Genomic DNA, 25,624 nt, shown 5'->3' on the forward strand with positions numbered 1-25,624 from the left:
CTGCTCCAGTAGACCTTTATGAGGCTATTTCTAAGCTATGGATCAAGCTTTCATAGACTCAGTCTCAAAATTTTTCTGCAATTTCTCGAGACAATTCCCTGTGTGCAGACTGGACCTGCACTGCTTTCAGGCCCCAGGTTCACACAGCCAGGTGTGGGTTCTGGTACCTCTGACTCCAGCCAGTCCTGAGCTGTTCCTGAGTGACACAATCTGCCATGTACTGGCCCTCAAGTGAGATAATACAAAAGCTGCTGGAGCAACTCTTGCTGTCAAAAAGACTAAATATTGTCTCACTGTACAAACCCATGCTGATGCACTCGTGTTCCCTTTCAGTTGCAGGTGAGGATCAACACTCTCACCAAAGCACAGCTGGCTGAGAGACACCATGTGCAGGCCCTGCTTGCCCGCCTGCGAGATATCCAGCTTGCCCTGGATCTGTAGTGCACCTTCCAACTTCCCAGCTCAGTGGTAGGACTTTTTGCCCCTTTCATAGGAGGGGACAATGGAAAAGATGTATCCATTCACAGTTCTATGTATGGCATTTATATTTTGATAAATTAAATGAAAATAATTTTGCTTTTTTGTTACTCTAGCTGATCAAAACCGAACTGGAGCTAGATCTACCTCATGCTGTACTTGCAATACCTAGTTTAGGTTACCTGTCATGCCACAGAGATAAGCAACACAGATAAGACTCTTTATTTCAAAATGTTTGCAATTAAATGAGTTCATGTCAGTAAGTCATACACTTTGACATACAAAAATACCGTGCTACTGATACAGTTGAATTAAATGGATTCTCCATGCAGGAGAAATTCACAGCATTATCAGTACCCTCGAGGAACTTTTTCACTCCTGGGGTGCATTGCTGCCCCTGCATCACAAGCAATGCTGGTTTATTAGCTCGCTCTGCACAGTATTTAAACCATCATAACAACAGCCACTTGCATGCTGAATCCTCTCTTCCTTCTGAGATTTCTAATAAAGCAAACATCAAGCAACCCATCCTCCATCACTAGGCTAATATTTACCTTCAGATACTATGGATGATGCTGCTACGTAGGAAGAAATTAAAGCTTTAACTTCCTTTGGCTTTATCTGGATGTCATAGACCCCAGTGGAAAAAAAGGAAAAGATTCAGTTGTCTTTTTCTCTTATCCACTGGAACAAATTTGCATTCTTTTGTTAACATGACACTGAAATTCAATCAAAAAGCTCACCCTAACTTTATCCTCTTGGGGCTGATATTTGCCTTACTCTTTTCTCACTCTCAAAGGTTTAAAAAGACTTGTATGTGGTACTATACTGCTGCAGGAGTAAACTTGCTAATACCAAGAATTTTAACAAGATAGGTGGCTGAGAGCCACTTCAAGCTTTCAAACTCCTCCCTGTGTGAGGAAACACTGACTCCTGGAGCCAAATGAATTTTCTCCTGCTTGTCACCCAAACAGCCACCCTCGTCTGACTCATGCCTGGGCTACATCACTTAGAGGCAGTTCATCATCCCTTCCTTCCTGATGACAAGCTAAGCATACAGGACTTGGCAAACTGGACATTTGTACAACAAAATTATATTCTATTTTCTGCAGTGCATACAAAGAAGGGTTTCTTTAGGAGATCAGAGCTCATCAAAGCCTGTCATCTCCTTGAAGTAGCAGAAAAGTAGCTCAAGCAAGGAAGTAGTATGAGAAATCTTTCAGAAAGCACAAAGGTAGGTTTCATAAGCATGTCCACTCCAACAAGCTCTGGATAGCAAAATCAGTTCTAAATGTTTGAGTGCTGGGACTTGAAACAGTTTATTCTCAAAAACCAATTTGTACATTGCTTTAAAACTCAATTCCTCTTCACTTTGGCAGTGGTTTTTGTCAGTGCCACATGCAGTAGATCCAAGGTGTTAGATTTTAACTCTTCTTGATGTGAAGTCACAAAGAGGCTTTAAAATTTTACAGTGGATTAAGCTTCAGCACAAAGATTTCAGCCCCAGCACATTCCTAGCATTAAGTATGAGGGTACAAGTCAGAGCCAGTGTGGTTTTTTGTTTTGTATTTTGAATAAGATGAAGTTGTTGCCCAGTCAAGGGAGGGCCAGACTGGCACCTGGGAAGCAACAGGGGATTTCTTTAAAGAGCCATAAATACTTTAAACACAGTCAGTGCATAGGGCATTTCACTCTGTACAATAAAAATTGGTCCTGAAGTAGCTGAAGCTGTCCTTTAACAGAGGAACTAATTCTTCAAGAATTTAGTGACAAAGTAACAAGATACCTAGCAGAAAGAAAAGGCTTACTTTAGTTGTCATCACATCACCCAGCAAAAATATGCCCTGTGTCTTCTAACTCCTTAATCCAAGAGGTGAAGTTAACTGTCTTTCATCAAGACAAAAACTTTAAGGCCTGGAATAGCAAAATAAAACAATGGATTAGGAAGAGGACACAGAGCATTGTCTATCTTTAAAAAAAAGAAAATTGCAAGATGACAAGTTCCGTTGTCTGGAATGTAGACACTGTTTTCAGGTTTAAAATACAGTGCAAAGTCCATTTTTGAAGGGACAATGTCTGACAAAAGAACTAAAGTTGTCTAACAGTACAAAACTCAGGATGAGTGTCCCTCATTGTACTGACTGACTGTTGTACATTTTGCTTTGTTTGGGCCATGAAGCCACACCAGCAAATTTCACTGTTTGGCCATCTGTGCATTCAGAGACTGCTTTTGTCTAGGAATTTGGGTGGAGTTTCGTAGAATAAAATAAATATGAGAATATATTCTTTACTCAAGGTCTGAAAAACAGATACTGTAGATACAAGGTACAAGGTCTGACTCAGCCTGTCAGTGTCCCTTTAATACAGGTAATCTCTACCTCCACCCTTTCCCACTGCACCTGCCTAGGAAGGCTTAAAAGGGACTTAGAGGCTCTAAGAACATAATTATCCTGTGGCACATTCAGGGGAGAACATGAAAGACTACAGGCACAGGGTGGGCCTGAAACCACCATGGGCAACATCTTTAAAGGCAGTTGTACCCAATACATCCATGATCATTCAATTCAGTTTCTACATTCAGCAGCAGGTAAATGTAGACCAAATACTTTCAAGTTTAATGCAGCAGTGACATCTTTTTTTCCTCCTCACCCAGGTCCTGCTGAGTGATACAAACTTGATAAGTGAAACACTCAGTGGTGTGAAGAGTGTCCCTTTTTATAGAAAATCTTCTTGCTGAGACAGTTCCTATAGAGAGCCCAGTGCTTCTCCAAAGCGGATTTTCTGTCCAGCTTTGAGGTTGAATCTGAAGTCCTTGGGTGCCTCAAAGATTAGCACGATCGTAGAGCCTAAGTTAAATTCCCCTAAATGTTCCCCTTTCCTCATGGGGATTCCCTCCTTGTTGTTGTTGGATATGAAGCTGAAGTCATTGTAGGAACCTTTAGAGTAACTTGGACTGTTCGTGTGCAAGTCCTGTACAGAGAAGGAAGAAGAGAAGGATTTACTGGAGGATTTCAGTGCTCTGTATTCATTCATCACCACAGCTGTGGACTGTACACACTCACGCATTTTCCATGCACAAACTCACAGTTCAAATGTGCAATAGGAATATTTTTTAAATTGTCTATATTAGAGACAGCACTGTTTAGATCAGTCTTAGAATATCAGTACTGTGAAACACCCTAATTTCAGGGTAATAAGATCTTTTTTTTTTAGTTTTGTTATGCTGTACCAACCTCAACCATTAACACCAGAAAGGTGCCTGCTATGATCCTGCTCACCTGGTCAAAGTAGATGCGGATGGAGCCCACGTTTGTTGCTCCTACAGCTGTTAATGAGAAGAAGCCATGTTTCCAGTCACCTGTAAGGACAACCCGTTCATTGTGGCAGAACAGTTCCTTGATCCAGCGAGCAACTCCGGGATTGACAGACATCAGAGAGCCTGAAGGAGTGAGAAAATATTCAGGTTAGGTTGTCTGGTTTGTAGCAATATTGTAATGCCACTCAGATGATGTTTTCAGTGTAACTGGAGCTGATCCAGTAAACAACTCTGTCAGTTATTTTCAAGAAGAGAGGCAAGTGCCAGGCAGAGCAAATGAAAGACAAGTCTGTACTGAAAACAAAGGATGTCACAGAAGGATGTGTGTGGTCTGTCAATCTATCTCTCAGGGTGTTTGAAACCAAATCCAAATACTAGAGTATTACTAGATACCAAAAAGTAAAATATTTTTATCTGCAAGAACATCCGATCCCAGCTCCAGTAGTGTGACTGTTCAGTTGCATTTTTTTTTTGCCAAGCACAAGAAGAGATCATACTTCGGGATACTGTTTGGTGTCATCTGCAGAACTGTCTATATTTCAGGTGCAAACTGAATCAACAGTGTTTGGGAACAAATCAGGTCACCGTGAATCAAGGGGTACTTCAAAGAACTCAAACAGTTTGAATACAATATTACTGTTTTCACCATTTTCTGGTAAATATACAGCTGCAAAAGTCATTACTGTTTGAGACAATTACTTTTCTAACACTGTCTATCATGTTACTGTACAACTTCTGCACTGGTGTGTCTCATTCTGCAGAGGCCCATAGCAGTGCTTCCCTCCATAGCTGCTCTGCAGTTGTTTCCTAGGAACAGAAACCAACCTGGGAAATGCCGTCGGTGTGACACTGTCCAGTCTGTGGGCGAGTGGAAGCAGTGATAATCCCCTGGTGCAAGGTAAATTACACAGTGGTAGAGCTCATTCCCCTCCTTTGTGACCAGTTGTTGCTGAAAAGAGTTACCATGTGGGGCTGCAGAAAAAGCAGGGAAAGGAAGGGGTTAAAGATATTCCTCCTGAAGTCATCTGCCAAAGCCGGGCAGTCTATGTTAGAGCCAGTGCAATAGTAGAGGATTAAATGCAGCCCACATGGATTGGTGGGACTACAGAAACACAGGTTTCATGCAGAAATCCAGTATTTCCAAATGTTCCTTTCCCTTTACAAGAAAATCAGATGCTGGATTGTTTCAATCACAGTGAAAATTTTTCTTTTGGAGTTTGCCCTTCCCTAAGCAAAACAGCAGAAACTGAAATCCTTTACAACAGAATTTTTATTAAAGCTACTCTTTACGAACAGAATTTGTGAAGAGTCCTCTAAGTCATTAGAGAGGTAGTGCTTGAGCATGGATCTTGTTAAGGAGTAGCTTATCTAGTTTTTGCTAGCCAGTGCTTGGGCCCGTTTCAGTGTGACAGCAGGAGTGCTGCAGCCATGGTACAGCAACAGATCTTGGAGTCAAGTGTAGGAACCAAGCAGCTCAGTTCAGATAATCAGAATGAGCCAGGCATGACTGTATAAAGCCACTGGTGAGAATGAGAAGAACTGGAACAGTGACATGGTTACGCACAAATAAAACGAACCAAAAATCAGACCTGCTTTTGTTCCTGACAATGCAAGAAAATGTTACTTTTTTTCATCTCTCTTAGTCTTATGATTTCTGAGAACACTGAAAGGGCACAGCAGAATAAATGCAGAACTGACACAGAACTCACCCTGGCTAAAATGCATTTCCTCTGTGGAGATGCGAGGTCCCAAGAAAGATTCCAGAGAATAAGTGACCCCTTTTACTTGCTCCACTTCACAATTTTTTACCTGTCCGAAATTAAGGATCTTTCCATCAGAGGGACTAATCTACAGCAAAGAGAAAAAATGGAAACAGTTAGCAGTTCATTAATTCCTCATGAAGCATGGGGGCTGAGGGAAGTGGCAGTGCTGGGTGAAGCCCTCCCGTCCTTTCACTCACCACGCTGTGCACACAGCAGACCGGCCGTGCCTGTGGTTTCAGCTTCCTGCGGAAGAACTCGCTCAGGTTCCTGTAGTGATGCAGGTCCTCCACAGCTGCCTCCTTCATGTTCACCCCGAAGGTCCAGATGTACAGGCTGTACACCGGCTTCCGCAGCCACGTGGGCAGCTCCACCTGGTTCAGGCGACCCCAGGCTCGTGAGAGCAGCCGCGTTGGGACCGACTTGTACAGGGCGACCTGAAGGGAGAATTGCAGCAGGTCAGTGTTCTCCCCACTGATGGCTTCCTTGCTTCTCCCCGTAACACAGGAAGGATCAGACTGTTCCTGCAAACCCCTCCCTTGAATTCATGGGTTACAAGTAGCTTTAAGACAGCAAAAAATTTACACTGCACTTCATCCTCATTCCCTCCATTCTGGCAAGAACAGACAAGAGACAAGATGAAACTTAATATAACTTTAAAGTGAAGCCAGAATTTCCACTCCTTTGCAGGCTGAAGCTCCACATTGAAGTTACTGGAAACTGCCCAATGTGAGGCTTACAGAAAAAAAGAGACGTCGCACATATTCTAGTAGAATCAGAAAGGTTTAATATTACCAATGTATAAATTTTTGTGAATAACTAAATGAAAATCGACTGGAAAATAACTTCTCAGTGTTGGATGACATGCTCCTCAGATGCAGCTGCTACTGAGGGTTTTTCCCCACACCCAGTACTGTGTGTTGTATGCTCTAATGACACAAGTACCATCAAAGAAATGTACCCACTGGATGAAGCTACACAGGTATAAACTTACACCAGCCTTACTCCTTCTCTCACAACAATGGGAGCTGCTAATTACAAGAATATAAACTGCCTTTATTTCTGTAGAAATACACCTTTAGACTTTCACCAAAACCCAAGTTTTAGCAAGGAAAACAAATGAAAAAAGTTGGCAAGAGGTATGTGCTGTTGATGGAAGTGAAGAGATGACAACATCTTTCTGTTGGTAATTCCAGCAGACAACTCTTCTGGGGTTTGTGGTACTTGCTGTCAGCCAGGAAGCTCACATGGCTATGATGTAACTGGGGGAAGCTGGGGAATATGGACCAAGGGAACTGAACACTCTGAAACCAGTTTTGCAAAGGAAGTGGTGATCTGCTGACTGGTGAACAGCTACATTCAACTTGCAGCTAAAAACTTGGGATTTTTTCTTAGTGAGAGTCATTTGTTCTCAATCATATCCTTCATGATTAAGTCTTGAAAAGCACAGCCATAAACACAAACAGAAGTATGCACTGGCTCCATCATACCAAATACAGCAAATTAAGATTCACTTACAAAACACCATCCTGTGTACATACAGGGATATTTCAGAAAGGAAGTACCAACCTAATCTTACGTCAGATAAAACCTTCTAAATGAACAGTACTTTAGGTTATATAAGCTGAAGTACTGAAGAAAAAAATGTTGCCATTTTATTTGACATGCCCTACACTGTATTAATTTCTAAAAATTAACTTTGCTGTTTTCCACCAACACCAAAAATGTACATACAGCTATAAAATCACACCAGTTGTCAAAAGCAGTATTTCCTATCAGCCCCTTCTCTTCAAAGGAACCTGGTTTTCAAGTTGATGGGATCAAACAGAACAGATGTTCAATAAAATAGGCTTAAGAATGGCAATTTTGTTCATGTTTGCAATCAAAACACTTACTTGGTTGTTGGATTCTGAAACTGCACAATTTGTGGGGAGAATTACTATGTGCAAGGCATCCCATACCCTGCTCTCAACAGTGTCTGAGGAGAGATTTGTGTATCATTTGGACATGCTGGACTACAAATGCTCAATGAACTCAAGGAACAAACCCTCTTGGTGCGAAAATAACAAAAAAAAAAAAGAGACCATTTCATTAGGACCAGGAAAAGAAACTTGCCAAAAGGTTTGGTCTTCCTTGTCCTAGCCCTGATACTGTGAGGTGACTGAATTCCTTCAGAAGTTTCTGTTAACTTTCCCTGACTGTTAAAGGACAAAGTAATTCTCTGCTCCTGAAAAAGTCACTTGTCTGTGAAGCAATTAATCAACACAATTACAGACAGTAAAAACTTTCACACCAGTGATCACCAGGCTGTCCTGCATGCAGCAACTCTTCCCCCCAGCTGCTGCCAGCTCCTCCAGGACACAGCTCCCAGACGCGGCGCGCGAGAGACCTGCTCACACTTACCCTGCTCATAGGCCTCCATCCCACTCTGGTCAAGGGTTTAAGAGCACCAAAAGGCAGAAGGTAATAGAGAATAGTCAGAGGCCAAGAACGGAGTTTCAGAGCAGGCCTAGACATACAGCTCAGCTGGCCCAACCTTCGCCTCAGGGCCAGCTGGGGGAATTGCAACCTGAAAGATTACATACACAACATCAGAGGGTCAGGCATCTCAGCTGCAGAGCCACCAGCTACCGACAGCTGGGGTGAGTTATTCCTGCTAAATGTTTCTTAATCTTTAATACTACAAGTCTTTACTCCTTTATTTTGATCAGTTCTTCCCCTTCCCAAAATAGAAGAACAGTTTATCTGAAAAATAAGTCTTCCATTCAAATAATGGTGTTCACCCTCATAGGTAACGTTTTATGAATGACACCCTCAAAAGTTACAGGTAAGACCAGTTTCCAGGTCTGAAATCCTTCACTGAGTATCCTGGTTCCGAATAGGGAACATGTGGACAAAGCCAATATTTCTACTACTGCACAATAATCTAGTCTCCATAGCCCAATAATCAACTCCCCTGCCTCATAACCAGCTGCATCTCTGACTTTTTTTGTTACATGGATGTCCTGACTGAGAGAGACCTCATTTTGCACAAATGGCCATGGGGAGAAGTTGACCTTCTAATTCTCACAGAGAAAAGCTACTCAGCTTCTTAGCAGAGGACAGACATCAAGGACCTCAGTTCAGACCCTTGCAGGAGGTCTGGATGCAAAACCCTTCAGGTCCCCATTTATTCTTTGGCTTCTACTCATGAAAAAACCACTGGCATTTCCAAGGTCACATTATCAAACGGAAATCTGTCTACCTGAGGGCAAACTATTCAAATGACTGACTGAACTCCTGGCTAGGAGACTGTTCTGCACCCAGGACGCAGCGACGTGCACACACAAACTGAAGTGGCACAGTCTGGCTGCTCCCAACAGCTCACTCTCTCAAGGGATCCTGTGACATGAAAGAGGAACTACAAAATACTGCGTATGTCTTTCCAAGATGGAGAAAAGCTGAGAATTTAAAAAGAAATTTTCTTGCCAACTTGTTCTTTTCAAAACTTGGATCAGAATTAAAATATCAGGCAGACAGGTATAACTGTCACCACTCTGGGATGCAAGATGGTGCTTTGGGCTCAGAGAGATGTTTTTTCTGCAGTGAACACAACTTCTTTCCCCTGAAGAACTAATACATAGAGAATGATCTGTGCATCTTAATGCAACAGGGAAAAAGAACCCTGAGCAGAAGTGCTGTCTTAGCAGAGTTAATGCAGGCTTCTCAGCAGGAGGTAGGACTGACTCAACATGGGAATAGGAAGGGACACTTCACATTCTCCCTCCCACCCCTACCCCCCAGCAGCCTGCAAGGGCTGGCAGGCCAGGAGCCGGGTTGGGTCCCATTCTCCCCCTCCCGCTGCTCTCCCCCCCTTCACTGCAGTCGCTCCTGGACCAATCCCTGCAGAGCTGCATCACGTTGGAGCCCTCTGGCTTCTCACTGCCTTGGCCTGGTTTCAGAGCAGCCCCTCAACTAATTTTTCCATTCTCGTAGTGATAAAAGAGTAGAAGGGAAAGGAATTAAAGCTTCCCCATTCCCCTTGTCATGGAACAGCATGCCCTTCTCTGCCAATACAATGTATAAGGAGCTTTATAGTAATTAGGCCAAACAAAAGCTTCGCAGATGGCTCCCGCTCCTTCTGCCCAGAAAGCCTCCCAGCCTCCCTCCCGCTTCAGTCACCATTCCTGCAAAGCAGAAAATACTGAACAGTACCTGAAACGAGTTCTCCTATTTGGTGTCCCACCGGCAGAGCCAGCTGGGCCTGGACTCTCCAGCTGTGGGTGCTGGTCCCCGGCACAGCTGCTGCTGCCGCCGTTCCCTGAGCGCAGCCTCCGGACATGAATTTTAACTTTGCGGAGGTTGTAGCAAGAGGGTGGAGGGTTAGATAAAGCTTTGTAGCATCTCACCATTTCCCTGTGTGGAGCTCTGGTCCCTGCAGGGTGTTTGACTGACACATCGTCAGGGTGACGGCTGTTGCAAGGCTCAGTCTTTTTTCCTCTACCTCTCTTTCCTTTGCTTGCTCCGGCATAGGAGAGAGGACTCGGCGTCACAGTTCCTAAATCCCCCGCTGGTTTGTCTCTGGATTCCCTCTCTGTTTCCCACTTGAATCTCTGCTACGAGAGTTGCAGCTATTGCAAACAAACAGGCATTGTGTCACATTTCAACATCCCACTACAAAGCCGACTCTGCACACGATAAAAATGAGCTGTCCATATGAGCAGTCCTTGCTTCTTGCTAGTCTGGGTGGCCATTGAAACCCAACTCCCCAAAAAACACCCTGCCGTCTGTCCCAGGCTGCTGGGCAGCAATGCTCTAGTGAGAGGAACAGCCAGCTGGCCTTGCACAGCTCATCCCAGCGCCAGCCTGAATGCAAGGCTGGGAGGAGGAGCAGGGCGGAGAGGAGGAGGAGGAGGAGGAGATAACTCCCAGCTTCAATTCTGCAGTGCAGCAGCTGCTGCTAAGAATTCTGGACTGTTGGGCACCAAAAATCCTTTCCTGCTCTTAGTGTCCAGCTTGTAAAGAACAAAACAGAACAGAAAGGAATGTCTTTCTAATTTACAGCTCTTGCCAGACACAAGCATCCATCTGTGGAAGCCTCCTTCCATCTCAAAACACTCAGTTAAGGGAACAGGTAATGGACATTCTTCTACACATAACCAGATACATACAAAATAAGCCAGTTTTAGGGCCAGCTTGAGAAATGGGTATAAAAATGTGTTATGTGTCTATTATGTGACTTTTAGTACTGTCACAGTTTTTATGTTCAGTAGAACTAAAATACAAAACAGTTGGAAAGGAAGCTGGTTTGATTTTTAAAGACCAAAGGCTGCACTGTTTCTATCTAAGCATTCTAAATATACAGAGAAATTTCCCTCTTTACAGAACACACCTCAAACATAAGTGACTGGGTTTGGATTGTTAAGGGAGCCCTGCTCCAAGAAGAGGAAGTCAGATAGCTACATCTCACCTCAAGATTAAACCAAATACTCAGAACTATTTCAGGGCTGACTCTCTAGTGGTTCCATTTCACTTCTGCTTTCTGCTAAATCTGGGTTGAAAATTAACAAAAAAAACCCTCCTTGCTTCCAAAGGCTTCTAAGCACCATGAAAACTGTGGCTAACAGAATAGATCAAAAAGAGCACTGTTGCTCTGATTGAGGGAAAGGCTTGTGTTGTAATAGGGATAAGGCAGGAGGAGTGGGAGGCCCAGCAGGAAGAGCTAGAATTAACTAGCTAATGGCATCCCAGTCAGGCCTCAAAAGGAAAATATTCAAGCAGTAATTGTGTATTTTGATTGGCCTTCAACTCCAAATATTACAGATACTCCCTAGAAACACCTCTGAAGATCCTGCATTAGAGTATTTTTCTCAGGAAGAAAACTTCTATATGGTATTCTGTATGTCAGGAAGTTCCAAGACCTGTGTGCATGTTGTTCAAGCTGAATTTTAACAACTTCAAATTTAAAAAAAAAAAAACAGCTAACTGAAAGAAGGGAAATTTAAGATCAGTGAAAGCATTCAAAGCATACTCCTTCCTCCCTGAGCCTTGTGCCAACTCTTTTTGTTTTCCTATTTAAAATATCATTTAGTCTTTCTCTGGCTGGCACAAGAAACTCCTACACAACAAAAATTATACCATCTGTATAGTAAAATGCTGAAAGCAGTTAGCCAAATCCTATCAAAATTCAAAGAAAAGCAACAAGGAGCACAGGGGAGCTATTTCCTGATTCATTTGGAACATTAGAAATTACCAGTAGTAAATACTTAATTTTAAACAGCAACAAGCTAAATCGACAACATTGTTTCAAAAGAAACTTCATCAGACCAAGACAAAATTATTTTTCACACTGAACACGTGTGTTCACAGAACTGTGGGGAGAGAGTTCGTCTGGCACTGGTGGAGCTGGGCAGGAGCAGCAGAGCACCCAGCCCAGCAGCTGCTGCAGCCAGGGTGGAACCCTGCTCCCCATCCCATCTCCTCCTGTGCAACCTTCACCCTCGCAGACAGAGAGCAAACACGTCTTATCACATTTGCTTCAGTGCTCTTCCCTTCACGGTAAGGGAGGTAACCCACAAGCTCTTCCAGTAAAATTCAATTTTATCCCTCAAAACACTTTTAAGGAATTATTATATTCTCAGCTGAGTGACCATGATTCGAAGGAAGCATGTACCCAGAGAAACAGCTGACCTGCTCCCTAAAAAAACCCAGACATGGAAATGTTCTACAGCCTGATGAAGTGGGTAGCACCACCCTTCAGTTCAAAACAAAAAGAAAAACGCAGGGCAAGAAAGATTCCTCTCCAGGAAGGGAAAAACATGGGGGTTACAAGTTTTTTTCTTCCACTTCTTAAAAAAACTGCACACAGCCAAATAAGTTTCTCTTAAGTTCTGTTCTACTCCCCTCATTTTATTCACCAAGATGCCAACACCTGAGTCCTGATGAGGTGCTGACATGCCTGGCCACATCCCTGCTGTGGCTGCCCCAGAAGTACCATGCAGTTCCTACAGTGTAAGAAGGCTGAAATGAAAAATCCACCCTGAATTTACCTGCTTTCCATGGGGAAAGGAACAAGAACTGCTCATCAAACAGCTCATGACAGAGGAACTTATATAATGGCATCTCAATAGCTGGACCTCTTGGGATGCAGGCAGTGCCCACAGCCTGTGTCATCAGCTCAGATAAAAATCTTTAAAATTTTTGGTTAGTAGGGGTTGCACACCATTACCAAACTCCCTCTCCTGTCTGAGCTCGCCAGAATCCATGCTGGGCAAATAAAGCAACAGTTACCAGCAGGTATGAATCCATAGAGAATTATTATCTCATAGACAACTGCTAATCTGCCAGCTATACAACAGCTTCTACTCTGTCAGCTCAAATAAGCATCAAATCCAGTGACCTCTTTTAATTACTTGTCAAAAAGTGAACTACTCAAGTCCTTCTCTCAACTTTTAAAAAACGACACAGCAAGGCAGTTGCAAGAAAGACTAATATGCAATTGAACTGCAAACCTGCAGCCTCGGTTTTAAACCGTAAGCATGACTCGTTAGGCTTGGAATGTGCTGGTCAGTGCTCAAAGCCCTCTGGTCAAACTTTCTACATTTGGTCACTGAACTACTGTTTAAAAAATGCACTGAACGCATCGCAGTGCTGTACTCAAGTGCCAGCAAAAACTACGGTCTTGCACTCAGGGGCGAGGTACTCGGTGACCGTAGTTAAAGGTCCCGTTCCTTTCCCTGCAGTAACTGTTCCACATCACAAACGTCATCCCTGCTCACACCCAACCTTCTCCGCAGGCAGCCCGGCAGGACAAACACTGGATACTGCACACCCAGGCAGGAGCTCCCGAACTCCGAGAGCACAGCTGAGTCGCCCCGATGCTGCTGGGAAACCTGAGCGTCTGCCGAGGCCACGGGATTGCTGGGCAGCGCCGGCGGCCCGGCTCCACCGGGAGTTTTCCAACGGGACCGCTCTCCGCGGACTGACCAGCGCTGGCTAATGAACCGTACCCTGCTCGGCTGCGTCTACCCGTACTGTCTGAAATTCTTTACTTCTCATTTGAAAAAGCCTTTCTATACATTTTCACTTCGTGTATTAGGAAAAAAACCTTTTTATTGCTTTCCCCTAACTTTACAATGCTGTTTCAGTTACTTTGTATAAATAGAGCAGGGAAAAAAAGAAATATTTTAGGATAACCTAACTGGACGACTGGGTTCTGAATTCTGTCCAAAAAGCCTGTTATACAGTCTCAGAGATCTTCTGTGAAGCAAGGAGATACAGCTTTATTTATTTAACAAACTGACATGAAATTTGATGGCACCCTTTTAATACTTTGTAGTAGTAATTTCCAAGTAATGGTTTAAAACAACACTCCAGTACCACCTCCTACTACCGCCCCCATTATTTTAGCTTAAGATACCGGTAAAGCAAACTCTCAGCACCATAAAGGATCTCTAAAGGAAGCATAAACCGCGTTACATCCTCCCCACAGAGCAGCACCCGGCGGAAGCTGCGCAAGAGCTCCGGCGGCTCCTCGGCCCCCTGCCCTCCCCGCGGGACTCTGGACTGCGATAAGGCTGGTCCAGCAGACTCATTCTGTTCTAATCTACTCAGAGATTACTCATGAGTCGACTTTGGAACATCACTGAAACTTCCAGCAAGCCAGACTGAATCACCCCTTGACCGCCAGCCTTCGCACATCTGCCCTGCGGTCCGGTAGCCCTTACCTGATGCTCAGGAAAGTCTCCTCCGTCCCGGCTTTCCGCATTCAATCGCCAAAATACGACACCGACCCTTCCTTTCAAAGCAGTTTTCAGACACGTGAACAAAGTTCAGCGGACTGCGAACCCCCCCCCCCCCCCCCAATCGCGCCGCAGCCATCCCGCCCCCTTCTCCGGGCAGGGGAGCGGATGGCGGCCACAGCCGCACCCCCGGCCCCGGCAGCTCCGCTCCTACCTCCCGCCGCTCCCGGCCCGCCGCGCCGGGCGGAGCCGGCCCGTCCCAGCCTTAAGGAAGCGGCGCGGGCCGGCGGCCCTGCCCCGCCTCGCCTCCAGCCACTGGCGCTGCTCGGCGGCTCCTTCCCGCAGGGCCCCGGCCCCTTCGGAGGAGGGGCCAGGGCAGCACGAACGCAAACGGAGAGACCGGAGGGCTCCGGAACACGGCGGCCCGCGGGATAAGGGGCTGCGCCGGGAGGGTCGGGCACTCCTGGGATCAGCGCTCAGCTTCCCAAAGAGCCGCTGGCCCGGACAACGGGGAAAGAGACTTGTCGGGGAGCAAGGCACCGATGCGGATTCTGTGCGCTGCACAGCTTCCCACCGCGTGTCCGGGTGCGGGAACACAATCCCACACAGGCACTGGCTGCCAAAGCAGGAAAGTGTGCTCCAGTCTCACAAACTGCTTCCGAAACGCTCAGATAAATTGCTCCATAAGCCCAGCAAGACGCTCAGGAAGATGCACAGTAAGTTGCACGAGACAGAACAGACTCATCTAGTCAAAAGGCCTTCCCACTGTTTAGGTTTTAAAAACCCCATAAACCCAAACTGGTTTTATTTGGTTCCATTTTCCAGGACAACCGAGAAAAACATTTACACCATTGCCACCTTTACACAATCTGATGCTGTTGAAATGTCACTGGTTTTAACATTTTCTGACCATCTTTCTTGTGTACTTTGAACCACTTTACAAGGATTTTTTTTATAATTGCATAGATGTGCCAATAAAACTCCAAGCATCAGAATCTGGGAGCAAGAATGAGGAATAACAGACCAACTGGAGATTATATTTCTTCTGAAGTCGAATTAAAAAAAAATATCACATATTCTTCCATTATTAGCTCTTTCCTGAACTTGAAACACACCTCTTACCATAATAGTGAATGTCTCCTCTGGGCCAAGAAAAGCACCTTCTGTACTGTACTGCCATATGAGCTCCAGCATCCTCTGTTACAATAAATACAAGCACTTCCTGACATCAGTAGGAAAGACTGTTGTTCTTACCTCTGAGAATCCAGATCCTAAACCTATGCTCAAACACTCTCCTGGTGAATTAAGTTGTTTTTAAAAACTGGCCCGTGACAATAAGCTGCAGTTTGAACACTTCAGCTCACTTCCAGAGACGTTTACTGTGCTTTCCTGGCACATGTCACTCCAATATACACTGCTTTTTTTTTTACACAGAACAGAGCAAACTACAGGAGCAAAGGACGCCTACAAGTTCCACTCTCAAAACTCTGGTTCATCTGGACTCTCTGTTCCTCCAAACTCCCCCTCTGGCCAAGCTTTCCCACAGTAATTCTTTGATCCTGTATCAACAGTGCCCTGGTGCCCAGGTAAGAAGCAGCAAAATGCCTCTAGTTAGCATATGAATGGCATGCCATGCTTGCAGATCCCAGCCAGGAAATGTTCTGTGACAGCAAAAACTTGGAACAATAAGCTTCCATCTATCTGATAAACATCTACCTGTCTCCCTCCAAGCGCTCTGCTTTACCTCATCTAATTAAATGAAAGCTGATCCCCACTGGTATTCACAGTAGGAGACACTAAGGCGTTAATCAGCTCAAGCTATTAGCGACAGAATGTCTCTAAGAAAATTACACAAAGAAAAGGTCTGTGCTAAAGAAACAGTAGTTCTGTCTTTCCCTGTGGAGAAACTTAAGGGACACTTGACTTGCACCAGATTCATTTCCCACCTCCCCATTTTTTTTTGAAGCTCAAGCAAAACAAAACCACACAGAAGTGTACCGACTCTGTAATTCAGTCAAAAATGAGGCACACCTCAATGAGGATCCCTGCATGTACCTCTGCTACAGGGAGAGCTTCCCTGCCAGCTCAGCAGGGTTAATACCATGTCTTCTTCTCAGAAGCAGGGCAATCTGCCTTACACACAGAGCTGGCAGGTGGAAGATGGTCCACAATCCCACAGGAACAAGAGGCTGGTACCATGGAATCAGCACTTCAGAGCAGCAGGCTCAGCAGTGAGGGCACATGCACCAGTTCCTTGTTCTGTATTACTCTTTCAAAGCCCATTCAATCACTCTTGGTCTCTCTTTGCCTATGCAAAGGCTTATTCTGCCCTAAATACAAGACAACACCCCCCCCTTCCACACCCCTCAGCTTGAGCCCAGTGATGCAAAAAACCAAAACAATGGAAAATGACAGGTCAGCAAAAAATCCCACTTCACTCTACAGTAAAAAGGAACAATGCAGCTCTTATTTTTTCTTGAATCCTTCATTGTTTGGAATATTTCTTGCAATGTGTGACCACAGTTTCTCTTTTTCCTCATAACTATTGAGCTTCCTTTCCCTCCCACAGAAGCATTCAACAGAACTCAAACACATCAGGAAGGACTGGGATGTCTTGTTAGCCTCTCCTACTATGGTCTGCTGCATTTGGGGCCCTGCTTATCAGTTTGAAATTCTCTGTGCGTTTCCCCACTGTAAAAACCAAATCCTTTAAAGGTGTTTCATCAAAAGCAACACTCTTAGCTTCACCAAATAATAACAAACCAGCATATCAGTATAATGAAAAAAGGCAAATCCAATAAGAGAATTACCCAATTTCATACCAAAAAGTATAAATAACAAAAGAATATTTGTTTTCAAGCATCAAAACTGAATTAACATTGCCTTGTTAAATAAATACTCTGTGGACACTTACCACTTCTTTTTTTATTCAGAAACCATTTGAAACAAACTTCAGCAAGAAAAGAAAAGACAGATTCCTCAGGAGTTATCATAGGCTAAGCTGTTAGCATCTGGACTGTCTGGATCGTATCTGGCTTTGGTCACTACTGAAATTTAGGGATTCCAGCCTAGTCTCCCACAGGCATGTGGCCAAATCACTCACACACTGGCAGCATGCTCAGGAATGCAAAGAAACTGGAGTGCCAGAGGTCACACTAAAGCATCTCCTACACAACCTTACAATCCTAGAATCTTTAACTCCTTGCCTTCAGAAGTGGCACTGAAGCAGGCACTCAACTGGCTGTTTGGAAGAATACCACATATATTTTAAACTGTCCAACGGGAAGTTGAACAATCTGCTTAATACTTCCAAGGCAATACAGTAGTTACAGGAAGTCATGAAGTATTTACTTCAATGCTGCAATGGGTGTTTGACCATGAATATGATACACACCATCTGCAATTCCACAATAATTTCTCAACTCCTTGGAATCCAAAAGGAAAAGGAAAAAAATCCCTCAGGATCAAGAGGAATTACAGACCTAAGTGAAAAAAAAAAAAAAAACTAAGAAAAAAGGTCTTGCTGTAAATTCATTCAAGAAACAGGTGAATTTTTATTAACCAGGCATTTATTCTATCTCAGCTTTCTTGTAAAGCACATATGGGCTAGCCACACTAAAAGATTTTGCTGGCAGTTCCTAATGTATCATGACTTCAGCCAAATGAGTTACTGAAGTGACAGAAAACTTCAGTTCCATGAGTTGTCAAGACCATGTTGTCAGTAGAGGCAAATTAAAGACTGCTGTGTTGAAATGGAAGCAAAGGAGCTTTGCATCAAACGTGGCAGAAGTAAAATTGCCCCAATTTTCTTACCTCCCATTCACTTGCAAGCTTCACAGGCACCTCTATGCCCCTCTTCTCCAGCTGTTCCAACTTGTAATCCTCATATTTTCTGTATCCTGCATATCCTCCACCTGTAGCTACCAGAACATGGAAGGGCCGCAGGCGGAAGACTTGTCCCACCGGAGCAGTGTGAAACTTCTTCCTGTCTGTAACAGAAAAAATCTTCAGGAAAGAGAACAGCTACACAGTAAAGAGAAAGCAATTCTGTGCAGTGAGGGATTATTGTAAATGCAGATGAACCCAGTGGGAAGAAATGCTGATGTCTGACTCCAGTTCAGAAGGCTGAACGATTTCTTTATTATAACTATACTAAAATACATTAATATACCATTTTAAGGAGATACAAAACTACATACCTACTTTTCTAACTACCATATCTAACTCACAACTCGTGACCCTCTCTCTTGAGTCCAGACACAGGTGGATTGATCATCAGGCTCAAACAATCCTCAACAGAATCCAACCAAGCAATCACCCCAGGTAAACAATTCTCCAAACACATTCCACATGGGAAAAACAGGGAGCAGAAATAGAAATTGTTTTCTCTTTCTTCTCTCTGTGCTCCTCTATGAAAAAAATCCTGAGAGAGAGAAGAATGTGCCTGCCACAAGGGATATGAGCTTAGGTGATGAAAATGTGATTAGAAAATAAATCTGACACAGAAGGTATGTACAGATGCTCCTGAGTACTCCAGTTATTGCAGTTTACCAAGTTACTGTAAACTGACCAACACTAATTGGTCATCTGTGGTTTTAACCTCATCCCTGTCCCTGCCACCCCACATGCTTCCAACATTCTTCTCCCCAAAATATGTATAAAGTGTGCTCCCTGAAAGCCCCGTGGAGAAATACATAAAATTAGTGTCTGACAGCACTATCATAGTTTCCAGCTGTGAGAATGTTGGTACTATGTAGAATAATCATTTGCTGGGGAACAATCTGTACTACTGTGAAGCTTTGTGCTTCTCAGTCATTAAAGCTTTCACTACAGTTTGGGAATCCCCAGACTCTACAGCTAACTGGAAGAGGGAAGGAAATGATGACCTGTTTCAGAGCAGGTGTGGTAACAGGAAAACAGGCCCATTTCTGCTGTAATACAAGTCACCACGTGAAACAAAGAGATGTGTAGTACTACATCTGGTTTTTACTGAGTAACTACCAAGCTCCTCCTGCCTAAGTCCAGCCTTGCAGTCACTGTGAGATACAAGGACGTGGTGTGGTCACTAGGCAAGAGACCAAGCGTGGGGCAGGCCCAGCTGTTGGAGTATTTTATATAAAATACTCCAACAGCTGGGCCTGCCAAATTTCAAAATCCCAAAATCTTCAGCGAAAACAAATCTGTCCAGGGCTAAGTCAGTATTAGACTGTGCTGCTCATGTCTATCTGCCAGTCAGTGAGAAGTTCTCAGCAATGAGTACAAGTCACTGCCTGACAGAAAATGCCCAGAACCAATTGTTGATACTGACTGCTGTCATTTCCACAGCAATCATTAACTTGGATGCACCAGAATGAAACCAAATGAACTTTATCTTGCTCCATCAAAGCCAGGCTTCTTAGGGCTTGACTGTGAATGGGTGGGTGCATTAGCAACCAAAAGAATTCAATCAACACCAACTCCATTTCTAGGCACACATAGAGACAAAGCACAATTGTTTTGAAGTCTGGAAAGCTTTAGCTCTAAGGAATTAAGTTGATTAGAAGCATTCAGCCATGATGCTGCAAAAAGATGCCAAACAAAAATAATAAAATAATTATTGTCCGCATTTAGTTTTATCAAAAAAATATTTCTTAATAATTTCTTTCCTACACTTGTGATTTAAAATATTGCTATATATCCTAAATGCATCATAAAACAAAACCAGCTTTGTTACTCCTTTAAAAAAAATTATTTTCTTGGGGAGAAAACCAAACTCAGTAAACAAACAAGGCAGCAACTACAGTTACAGTTCAGATTCTAAAAATTATTCGTTCCTAAAGAACAATGCTCAGGGAAGGAGAGGGATCATTTAGAACAGCTGAATGTTTAAAAACACAGACTTACTTGAATTTACAAAGTCTCAACCTTTCAACTTTGCATCACTATTTCAACAGAAATGTCTGTACACAGACCAATGATACTCTTTAGCCCTAAAGCCTTTAACTCCCTTCCACCACATCTTAGGTTCTAAGTTAGCAGAGCTGCCCAGCTATTTCAGCAATTTCACAAATTCCCAAACCAAAACCCCTCAGTGGGAACAGCTTTTTCTGGTTTGGATCCAGAGAGAGGCAGTTTCTGCTTCAAAAGCATTGATTACACCCATGTGAACGTTTCTCTTCCTGTACCAGTGACCAAACCATGTGGTGTTCCACAAGCCACAGCAAACACAATTTAAGTTGTTGAGAAATGAAAAGTTGACTTTTCACCATCTCCAGCATTAATGAAACAGCACTTCCGTAACTGGTCTCCAAAACATTATCATTGCAAAGGCATCCAACATGCCACTGTCAAGCTTTTTTGCTCTGACAAAACAAAATTCCACACCTTTCCCACAAAAGTGGAATTCACACAAGTGTACAAATTCTAAGACAAGAACACTAATTACTAATTTTGGCAACAGAACCAGGTTTAGGCAGCTGGCACTGCTTAGACTTCAGCTGAACATCGTGCTCTCTAGTGATGCTACTGCTGCTCCCTGGAAAGCAGCATGAGAGTGTGTGGAGAGCTCATACCTTGGCACAAGAGCCACCAGAAACAAGTCCAGGGCAAGAGGAAAAAGATGCAGGACTGTCAGTGTACTAATATTTTTAGATACTACCCTAAATCTGAAGCCCTCACAGATAAAGCCAACCTCTTCCAGAATTCTCTTAAACACTGAGTATATTCAGCAAAGGAGAATAAAAATTAGTAACAGTTTCCTTCTCTGGAACAGGTGAAAAATACACATTCCCTCAGAAATGCTGGAAAATTCAGGATGAGAAAGGAAACTTAATAATGGCAGGAATTATCTAGTTTATGCAGTTAGATGCATAAATGCTGCTTCACTGCTCTGACCAAATTAAGAATTTCTTCCAGGACATGACACAAACACTTAGAGGAGACCATTATAAGGGATAGAGACAAAATTAGAGAAGAGTTATCTTTCCTTTAAATCCAAATCAGAATTAAAATATCAATGAATTAGAAAATGTAAGGTTAAAAATTGACTTGCTCAAAACTCAAAGCTAATTTTAACTAAAATGACCTTTTCTTCCTTGTGATCAACAACTTTGCATTGTGTCTCAGCTTCCAAGATTTTTTTTTTCTGTAATGACTGATTTATAGACAACAAAGAGCTGCTGTTTCTATTCATCTGTGTAGGCATATTTTTCAATGATGAAATATATATGATACACCAGACAAAGCACTTGGACAGGCAAGTTAACCCAAAGAAATGGTCTTGGAAAATGGGACCAATAGCTCAGCTGGCAAGGAAACAAAAATTGAAAACTATTATTTGTGATATTAATATATGGCAATGTACATACAAGTTTACAAATATTCTTTAAAAGCAAACATTAATATTTGATCTTCAAAGCATTACCCAGCTACAGAAACATCAAGTGCACATACCATTTTAACCAACATTTCATGTAAACCTACTCTGATTTCCTGATCTATTAAAATTATAAATACAGATTGAATAAAAAAGGATATTTATACCTTTTCTTTCTTATAGGGCTGTTAAACTGCTGAAATCTGAATATCTCAGACTTTTCAAGGTGAACACCTGATAAGAGCAGCACTACAAAGCAGGTAATACAGTTGAATATTCTAAATACGTGTAAGTTTGATGTTGTCCTTCCCAGTTAGTCACTTCAGTAGGCGTGGAAAGTACACAAATTATTGCTCATCAAGTTCATTTAAGTGGGTTTTTTAAAATGTAAAACCACTGTCCTAACATGAATCTTTCTGGTAAATTATACTGTGTTTTTTAAAAAATAATTTTTGAACTCTAGACTCCTGAGACAACTAACTAAAGTGCAAAAAATAATTAAGAAAAATAAACCTATGGGTTTTAATTTGCTATACAGGAATCACCTTCACTAGAAAAAGTTTCAGATGCTTTGTAAAGTTTGAAAACAACAAACAACAAAAGCTCGTAATGAATCTTATGGAAAAGATTTTATGGAAAGATCTTATGGAATCTTATGGAAAAAAATCTTATGGAAACTTCTTTTGCTATGCGGAAAACATAATTTGGAAGCTTGTGTCTAAGGATATGCCATTAATTGGTCTTTGATGCTGGACTCCCACTCCTTTCATTTAAAAAAATTCACCTTCCCCAATATGAGACCACAATTTGCCTAACTGTGAGTGACCCTGAATTTAAAACCACTTGTAGCTACAACCCATCACTTACCACTGAAAAATGTCCTTGAAGGAGGCTGCTTCCACAGGACTCCAGCTCTAACACACAGGTTCTTGTGCACCAGCAAGTTACAGCTGCACAGCAAGCTGCAAATGCAACAAACAAGAGTGGCTGCTTAAGTACAAATATTTAATAATGCAAATGTCAGCAGTTCAGTGTAGTGACCATCTAATATTTAGCAGCTGAGTAACAGAGGGAAAAGTCTACTCAAATTATCATAAAATTTCCACTGAGCCTAGTCCCTTGTGGTCGACTCCTTTCCTAAAAATAAACTGAAAAACCTGACAATCCAACTGCTCCTGCAGGTACTTATTCAATGATGCATCTTTATTTTTTCTTAGCAAATATTGAAATGTTCCTCCTGGGCTGTTGTAACAGTGATACTTTTCTGAGTATTGTAAATGCTGATCTTGCCAACAGCCCTTTACAGGTAACTACTCATGCTATTAGCATGTCTTGGCCTGTTTGGAGCTCTAAAATGCAAATGGAGTGGTAAATTTTATATTTATTGTTTAGTACTTGGGATTATTCCACTTCCACTGGGCTGCTACTACTGTGTCATTTAAGAACCTCCTACAACAGCAACTGTCTAGATAGACACTTATGATTTGGTTCATGTAGCTTTTACTTTACCATCCTGGTGGGAAGGAGGAGGAGTACATCGAGAAGTTTTGGATTCCATGAAGAAGTAATGGCATTTATTAGACCAAGTGGTGTAGCTGAAAAAGTAAAAAGGCTGCCAGGCACAGCAGCTCTTCTTTAGAATTTACCTTACCACTGGTGTGCAGTGAGAGTGGTCCTGCCCTCTGAAAATATATAAAATAGACTTGGAACTGGCCAATATAGAGAAAGGGTTCACCCAGGACTTTTTGTGTGTTTAATATATAATGTTTAATTTCATGTTCCTAATAAATCTGACAAGAAGACATCCAGTTGTACAAGAACTGTTCCAAGTCTGTAAATAAGCATGTTTAAGCAAGTATTTGACTGTAGCCTGGCAACACCCTGCTGTCAGACAGGATCACAGGGAGGAGAGGGACAGTGTTCTCACCCCAACAGGCTCAGACCCTTAGGAAGAACCAGATCTTTGTGCAACCTGCTCATTCTCAGGAGGCAGTGCCACAGCTGGGATGTCTTCATCTGCCCTCTGGCCCTTCATCTGCTCTTGATCAGATACGTGGAAGACACAATTACTTTAGTAGCTTACAAGCTATTGCATCATTTGGGGCCATTCAATCTCAGGAAGTGATTATTAAGAATTTAAAGACTTAATTTCAGGTGTCTACTGAGTTACATGTAGGCATGATCCCTTTATTTCAAAGAAGAATGTACAGATTTCTTGTCTAGAAGTTACATCATTAAGCCAGCACACTTGATAACTATGCTTTAACATTAGCCAAGGACCAAGAGCTAAAGTTTTCTCTTATCCCTACAGCAAGAGTGTCAGAATATCTCACTTTGCCCTTCAGCTTCATGGTCTCTGTTAAAATCCCTGTACTAACCCAAACGTGACAGGACAGACCCTCCCCAAGCCCCAGATTCCTGTAACCACGTGCTAAACACGCCCCACTGCTGCATCATCTCCCAGGATGTTATTTCCTTAGCAAGCCAGAAAAAGTGTTCCCACTGCTGCAGAACCTGTATGTTCTACAGAGCAACACGTTCTAATTTGTCATGAACAACGAGGTCACCTCATGCTCTTGGGTCATACCAGACCTACACTAATTTGTGGACTTACAAGGCCTGTTTTACAGCATATTAAAACACTTGGGATAAAAGGAGCACTTGCTCATCAGTAAGCTGGGAGCCTGTGGGCTACTTCTAAGGGGCTCAAAAAAATAAAGAACTAATAGAATTAGCATTAGACTTAAATTTAGCAGAAGAGTTTTCAAATCCTAAAAAGTAATGGAAAACATTATTAAAACTTAACTGCAGCCTAAAGCATTAGTATTTGAGACATTTATTAGCCTTCCTACATAATAGTCTATACAAAAATGCAGTCAGAACAGAACGAGTTGTGCTGGCATCCGAGAGCTGTTCTCACTGCTGGGGCAGTGCCCATGGGACGTGGTACTTCCTCAGACAGTGGAAGGACACAACACCTAACCCTAAGCTCTTACCAAAATTGGTTTTGGTGTCCAACACTGGAAAAAGTTTCTATCTTCCTCTGAAACCTGCCTAAAAACAGGCAAGGACAACAAAACTAAACAGTCTCACTTTCCCTGCTCCTGACAGCCTGACCTTGATGGGTACAAATGCACATTGGAGTACTGACCTCCTGCCTCTCCAATCTGACTGGAGGCTGATGGAAAAGGAACTGCCAAGGAATTCCACGTTAACTGCAGCCCCTCTATGTCTTCAGCCATCTCTGGACAAGGGACAACACTCTGCTGCCAGCACTGAGGCCGGAGATAACAGAATGCTCTGTGCACATGGTGTTTTCTCCAGGTTTTGAGAGAGAAAGGGGAATAAGGGAACTATGTGTTCTAGTCAAGAACAGAGAACTGTGGCCGAGAAACAGCATTGCTTAAGCTGTTTGGTTGCTATGAAAAGCACAACCTGTAAGAGGATATCTCCTGTAGAGGAGTATCAGTGCCCGGCCAGGTGCTTCTCCTCACAGCCATCCCCCCGGATTGCATAACCCGAGGGGCTGTAGCTGCTCTCCATCTACCGACTGCTACTCAGCACTTACAAACTGACAGCTATAGACTGCAAAACCGAGTCAGAACTACACAAGGCCAAACGCTTCTCGTTCTTAAAATACTTAAACCCCTTATCTTCCTTTCCAGCTTGGAGAAGGAGGGCAAGGTTCCTCACACATGCCAAGGGCAGGGCCAAGGCTGCAGAGACAAGCGCACTCACCCCGGCAGGGAAACGTCAGCGAACGAGGGGGGCGAGAAGGGGAAGGCTGTGGCCCCCAGCCCGGCTCCTCCTCCCCCGCGGGGTGCCGGCTGTCAGACAGTGCTGCCGGGGCCAGACAGTGACAATGACAGTGACAATGACAGTGACAGCCCCAGGCCCAGCCCCGCCGTGTCCGTACCTGCTCCGCGCCGCGGCCGCCGCCATCTTCCCACGCCGCCGCCGCCGCCGCCGCGTCCTCTGCCGCGGCCCGCGCGCGAGG

At 43.4% G+C, this 25,624-nt stretch overlaps 2 protein-coding genes across 10 annotated transcripts in view; one reads left to right on the top strand and one right to left on the bottom strand.

The window, feature by feature from the left end:
• SFI1 (SFI1 centrin binding protein) overlaps positions 1-3,776 on the top strand; it is a 28,873-nt gene extending 25,097 nt beyond the window's left edge. For 4 of the 5 annotated variants that reach the window (XM_053993475.1, XM_053993476.1, XM_053993477.1 and 1 more), the window contains exon 30: positions 334-688. In XM_053993475.1, coding sequence (XP_053849450.1) covers positions 334-441 — 108 coding nt within the window. In that variant the 3' untranslated portion in view covers positions 442-688. Of the gene's footprint in view, positions 1-333; positions 689-3,690 lie in introns of those variants that run through there. The other variant, XM_053993474.1, reaches the window with a different exon arrangement.
• PISD (phosphatidylserine decarboxylase) lies at positions 677-25,623 on the bottom strand. 5 transcript variants are annotated; one of them, XM_053993479.1, is made up of 8 exons: positions 25,544-25,623; positions 22,495-22,589; positions 18,087-18,262; positions 5,754-5,990; positions 5,503-5,641; positions 4,619-4,765; positions 3,756-3,916; positions 677-3,447 (listed from the first exon to the last, which is right to left on the bottom strand). In XM_053993479.1, exons 1-8 carry the CDS (start codon positions 25,567-25,569, stop codon positions 3,223-3,225), a joined length of 1,206 nt encoding a protein of 401 aa, XP_053849454.1. In that variant the 5' UTR covers positions 25,570-25,623; the 3' UTR covers positions 677-3,222. The 5 variants fall into 5 exon arrangements, with proteins under 5 accessions (XP_053849454.1, XP_053849456.1, XP_053849455.1 ...); XM_053993481.1 differs by lacking the exons at positions 22,495-22,589; positions 25,544-25,623 and adding exons at positions 7,957-8,122; positions 9,942-10,163 and having other exon boundaries at positions 18,087-18,160; XM_053993480.1 differs by lacking the exons at positions 18,087-18,262; positions 22,495-22,589; positions 25,544-25,623 and adding exons at positions 7,957-8,122; positions 9,942-10,163; positions 14,259-14,361.
• Position 25,624: the final 1 nt, after the last annotated feature.

The sequence above is a fragment of the Vidua macroura genome, chromosome 18, assembly GCF_024509145.1.
Source record: "Vidua macroura isolate BioBank_ID:100142 chromosome 18, ASM2450914v1, whole genome shotgun sequence".
NCBI lineage: Eukaryota > Metazoa > Chordata > Aves > Passeriformes > Viduidae > Vidua > Vidua macroura.

Bases quoted from the DNA above. Each gene is read 5' to 3' on its own strand.
- PISD (XM_053993483.1), bottom strand. From the start codon at position 10,063: ATGCCGGAGCAAGCAAAGGAAAGAGAGGTAGAGGAAAAAAGACTGAGC. The intron at 9,865-9,941 runs GTGAGATGCTAC...TCATGTCCGGAG, and splicing joins GAGCTCCACACAGGGAAATG to GCTGCGCTCAGGGAACGGCG. The intron at 3,448-3,755 runs GTGAGCAGGATC...TTCTCTGTACAG, and splicing joins TCCGCATCTACTTTGACCAG to GACTTGCACACGAACAGTCC.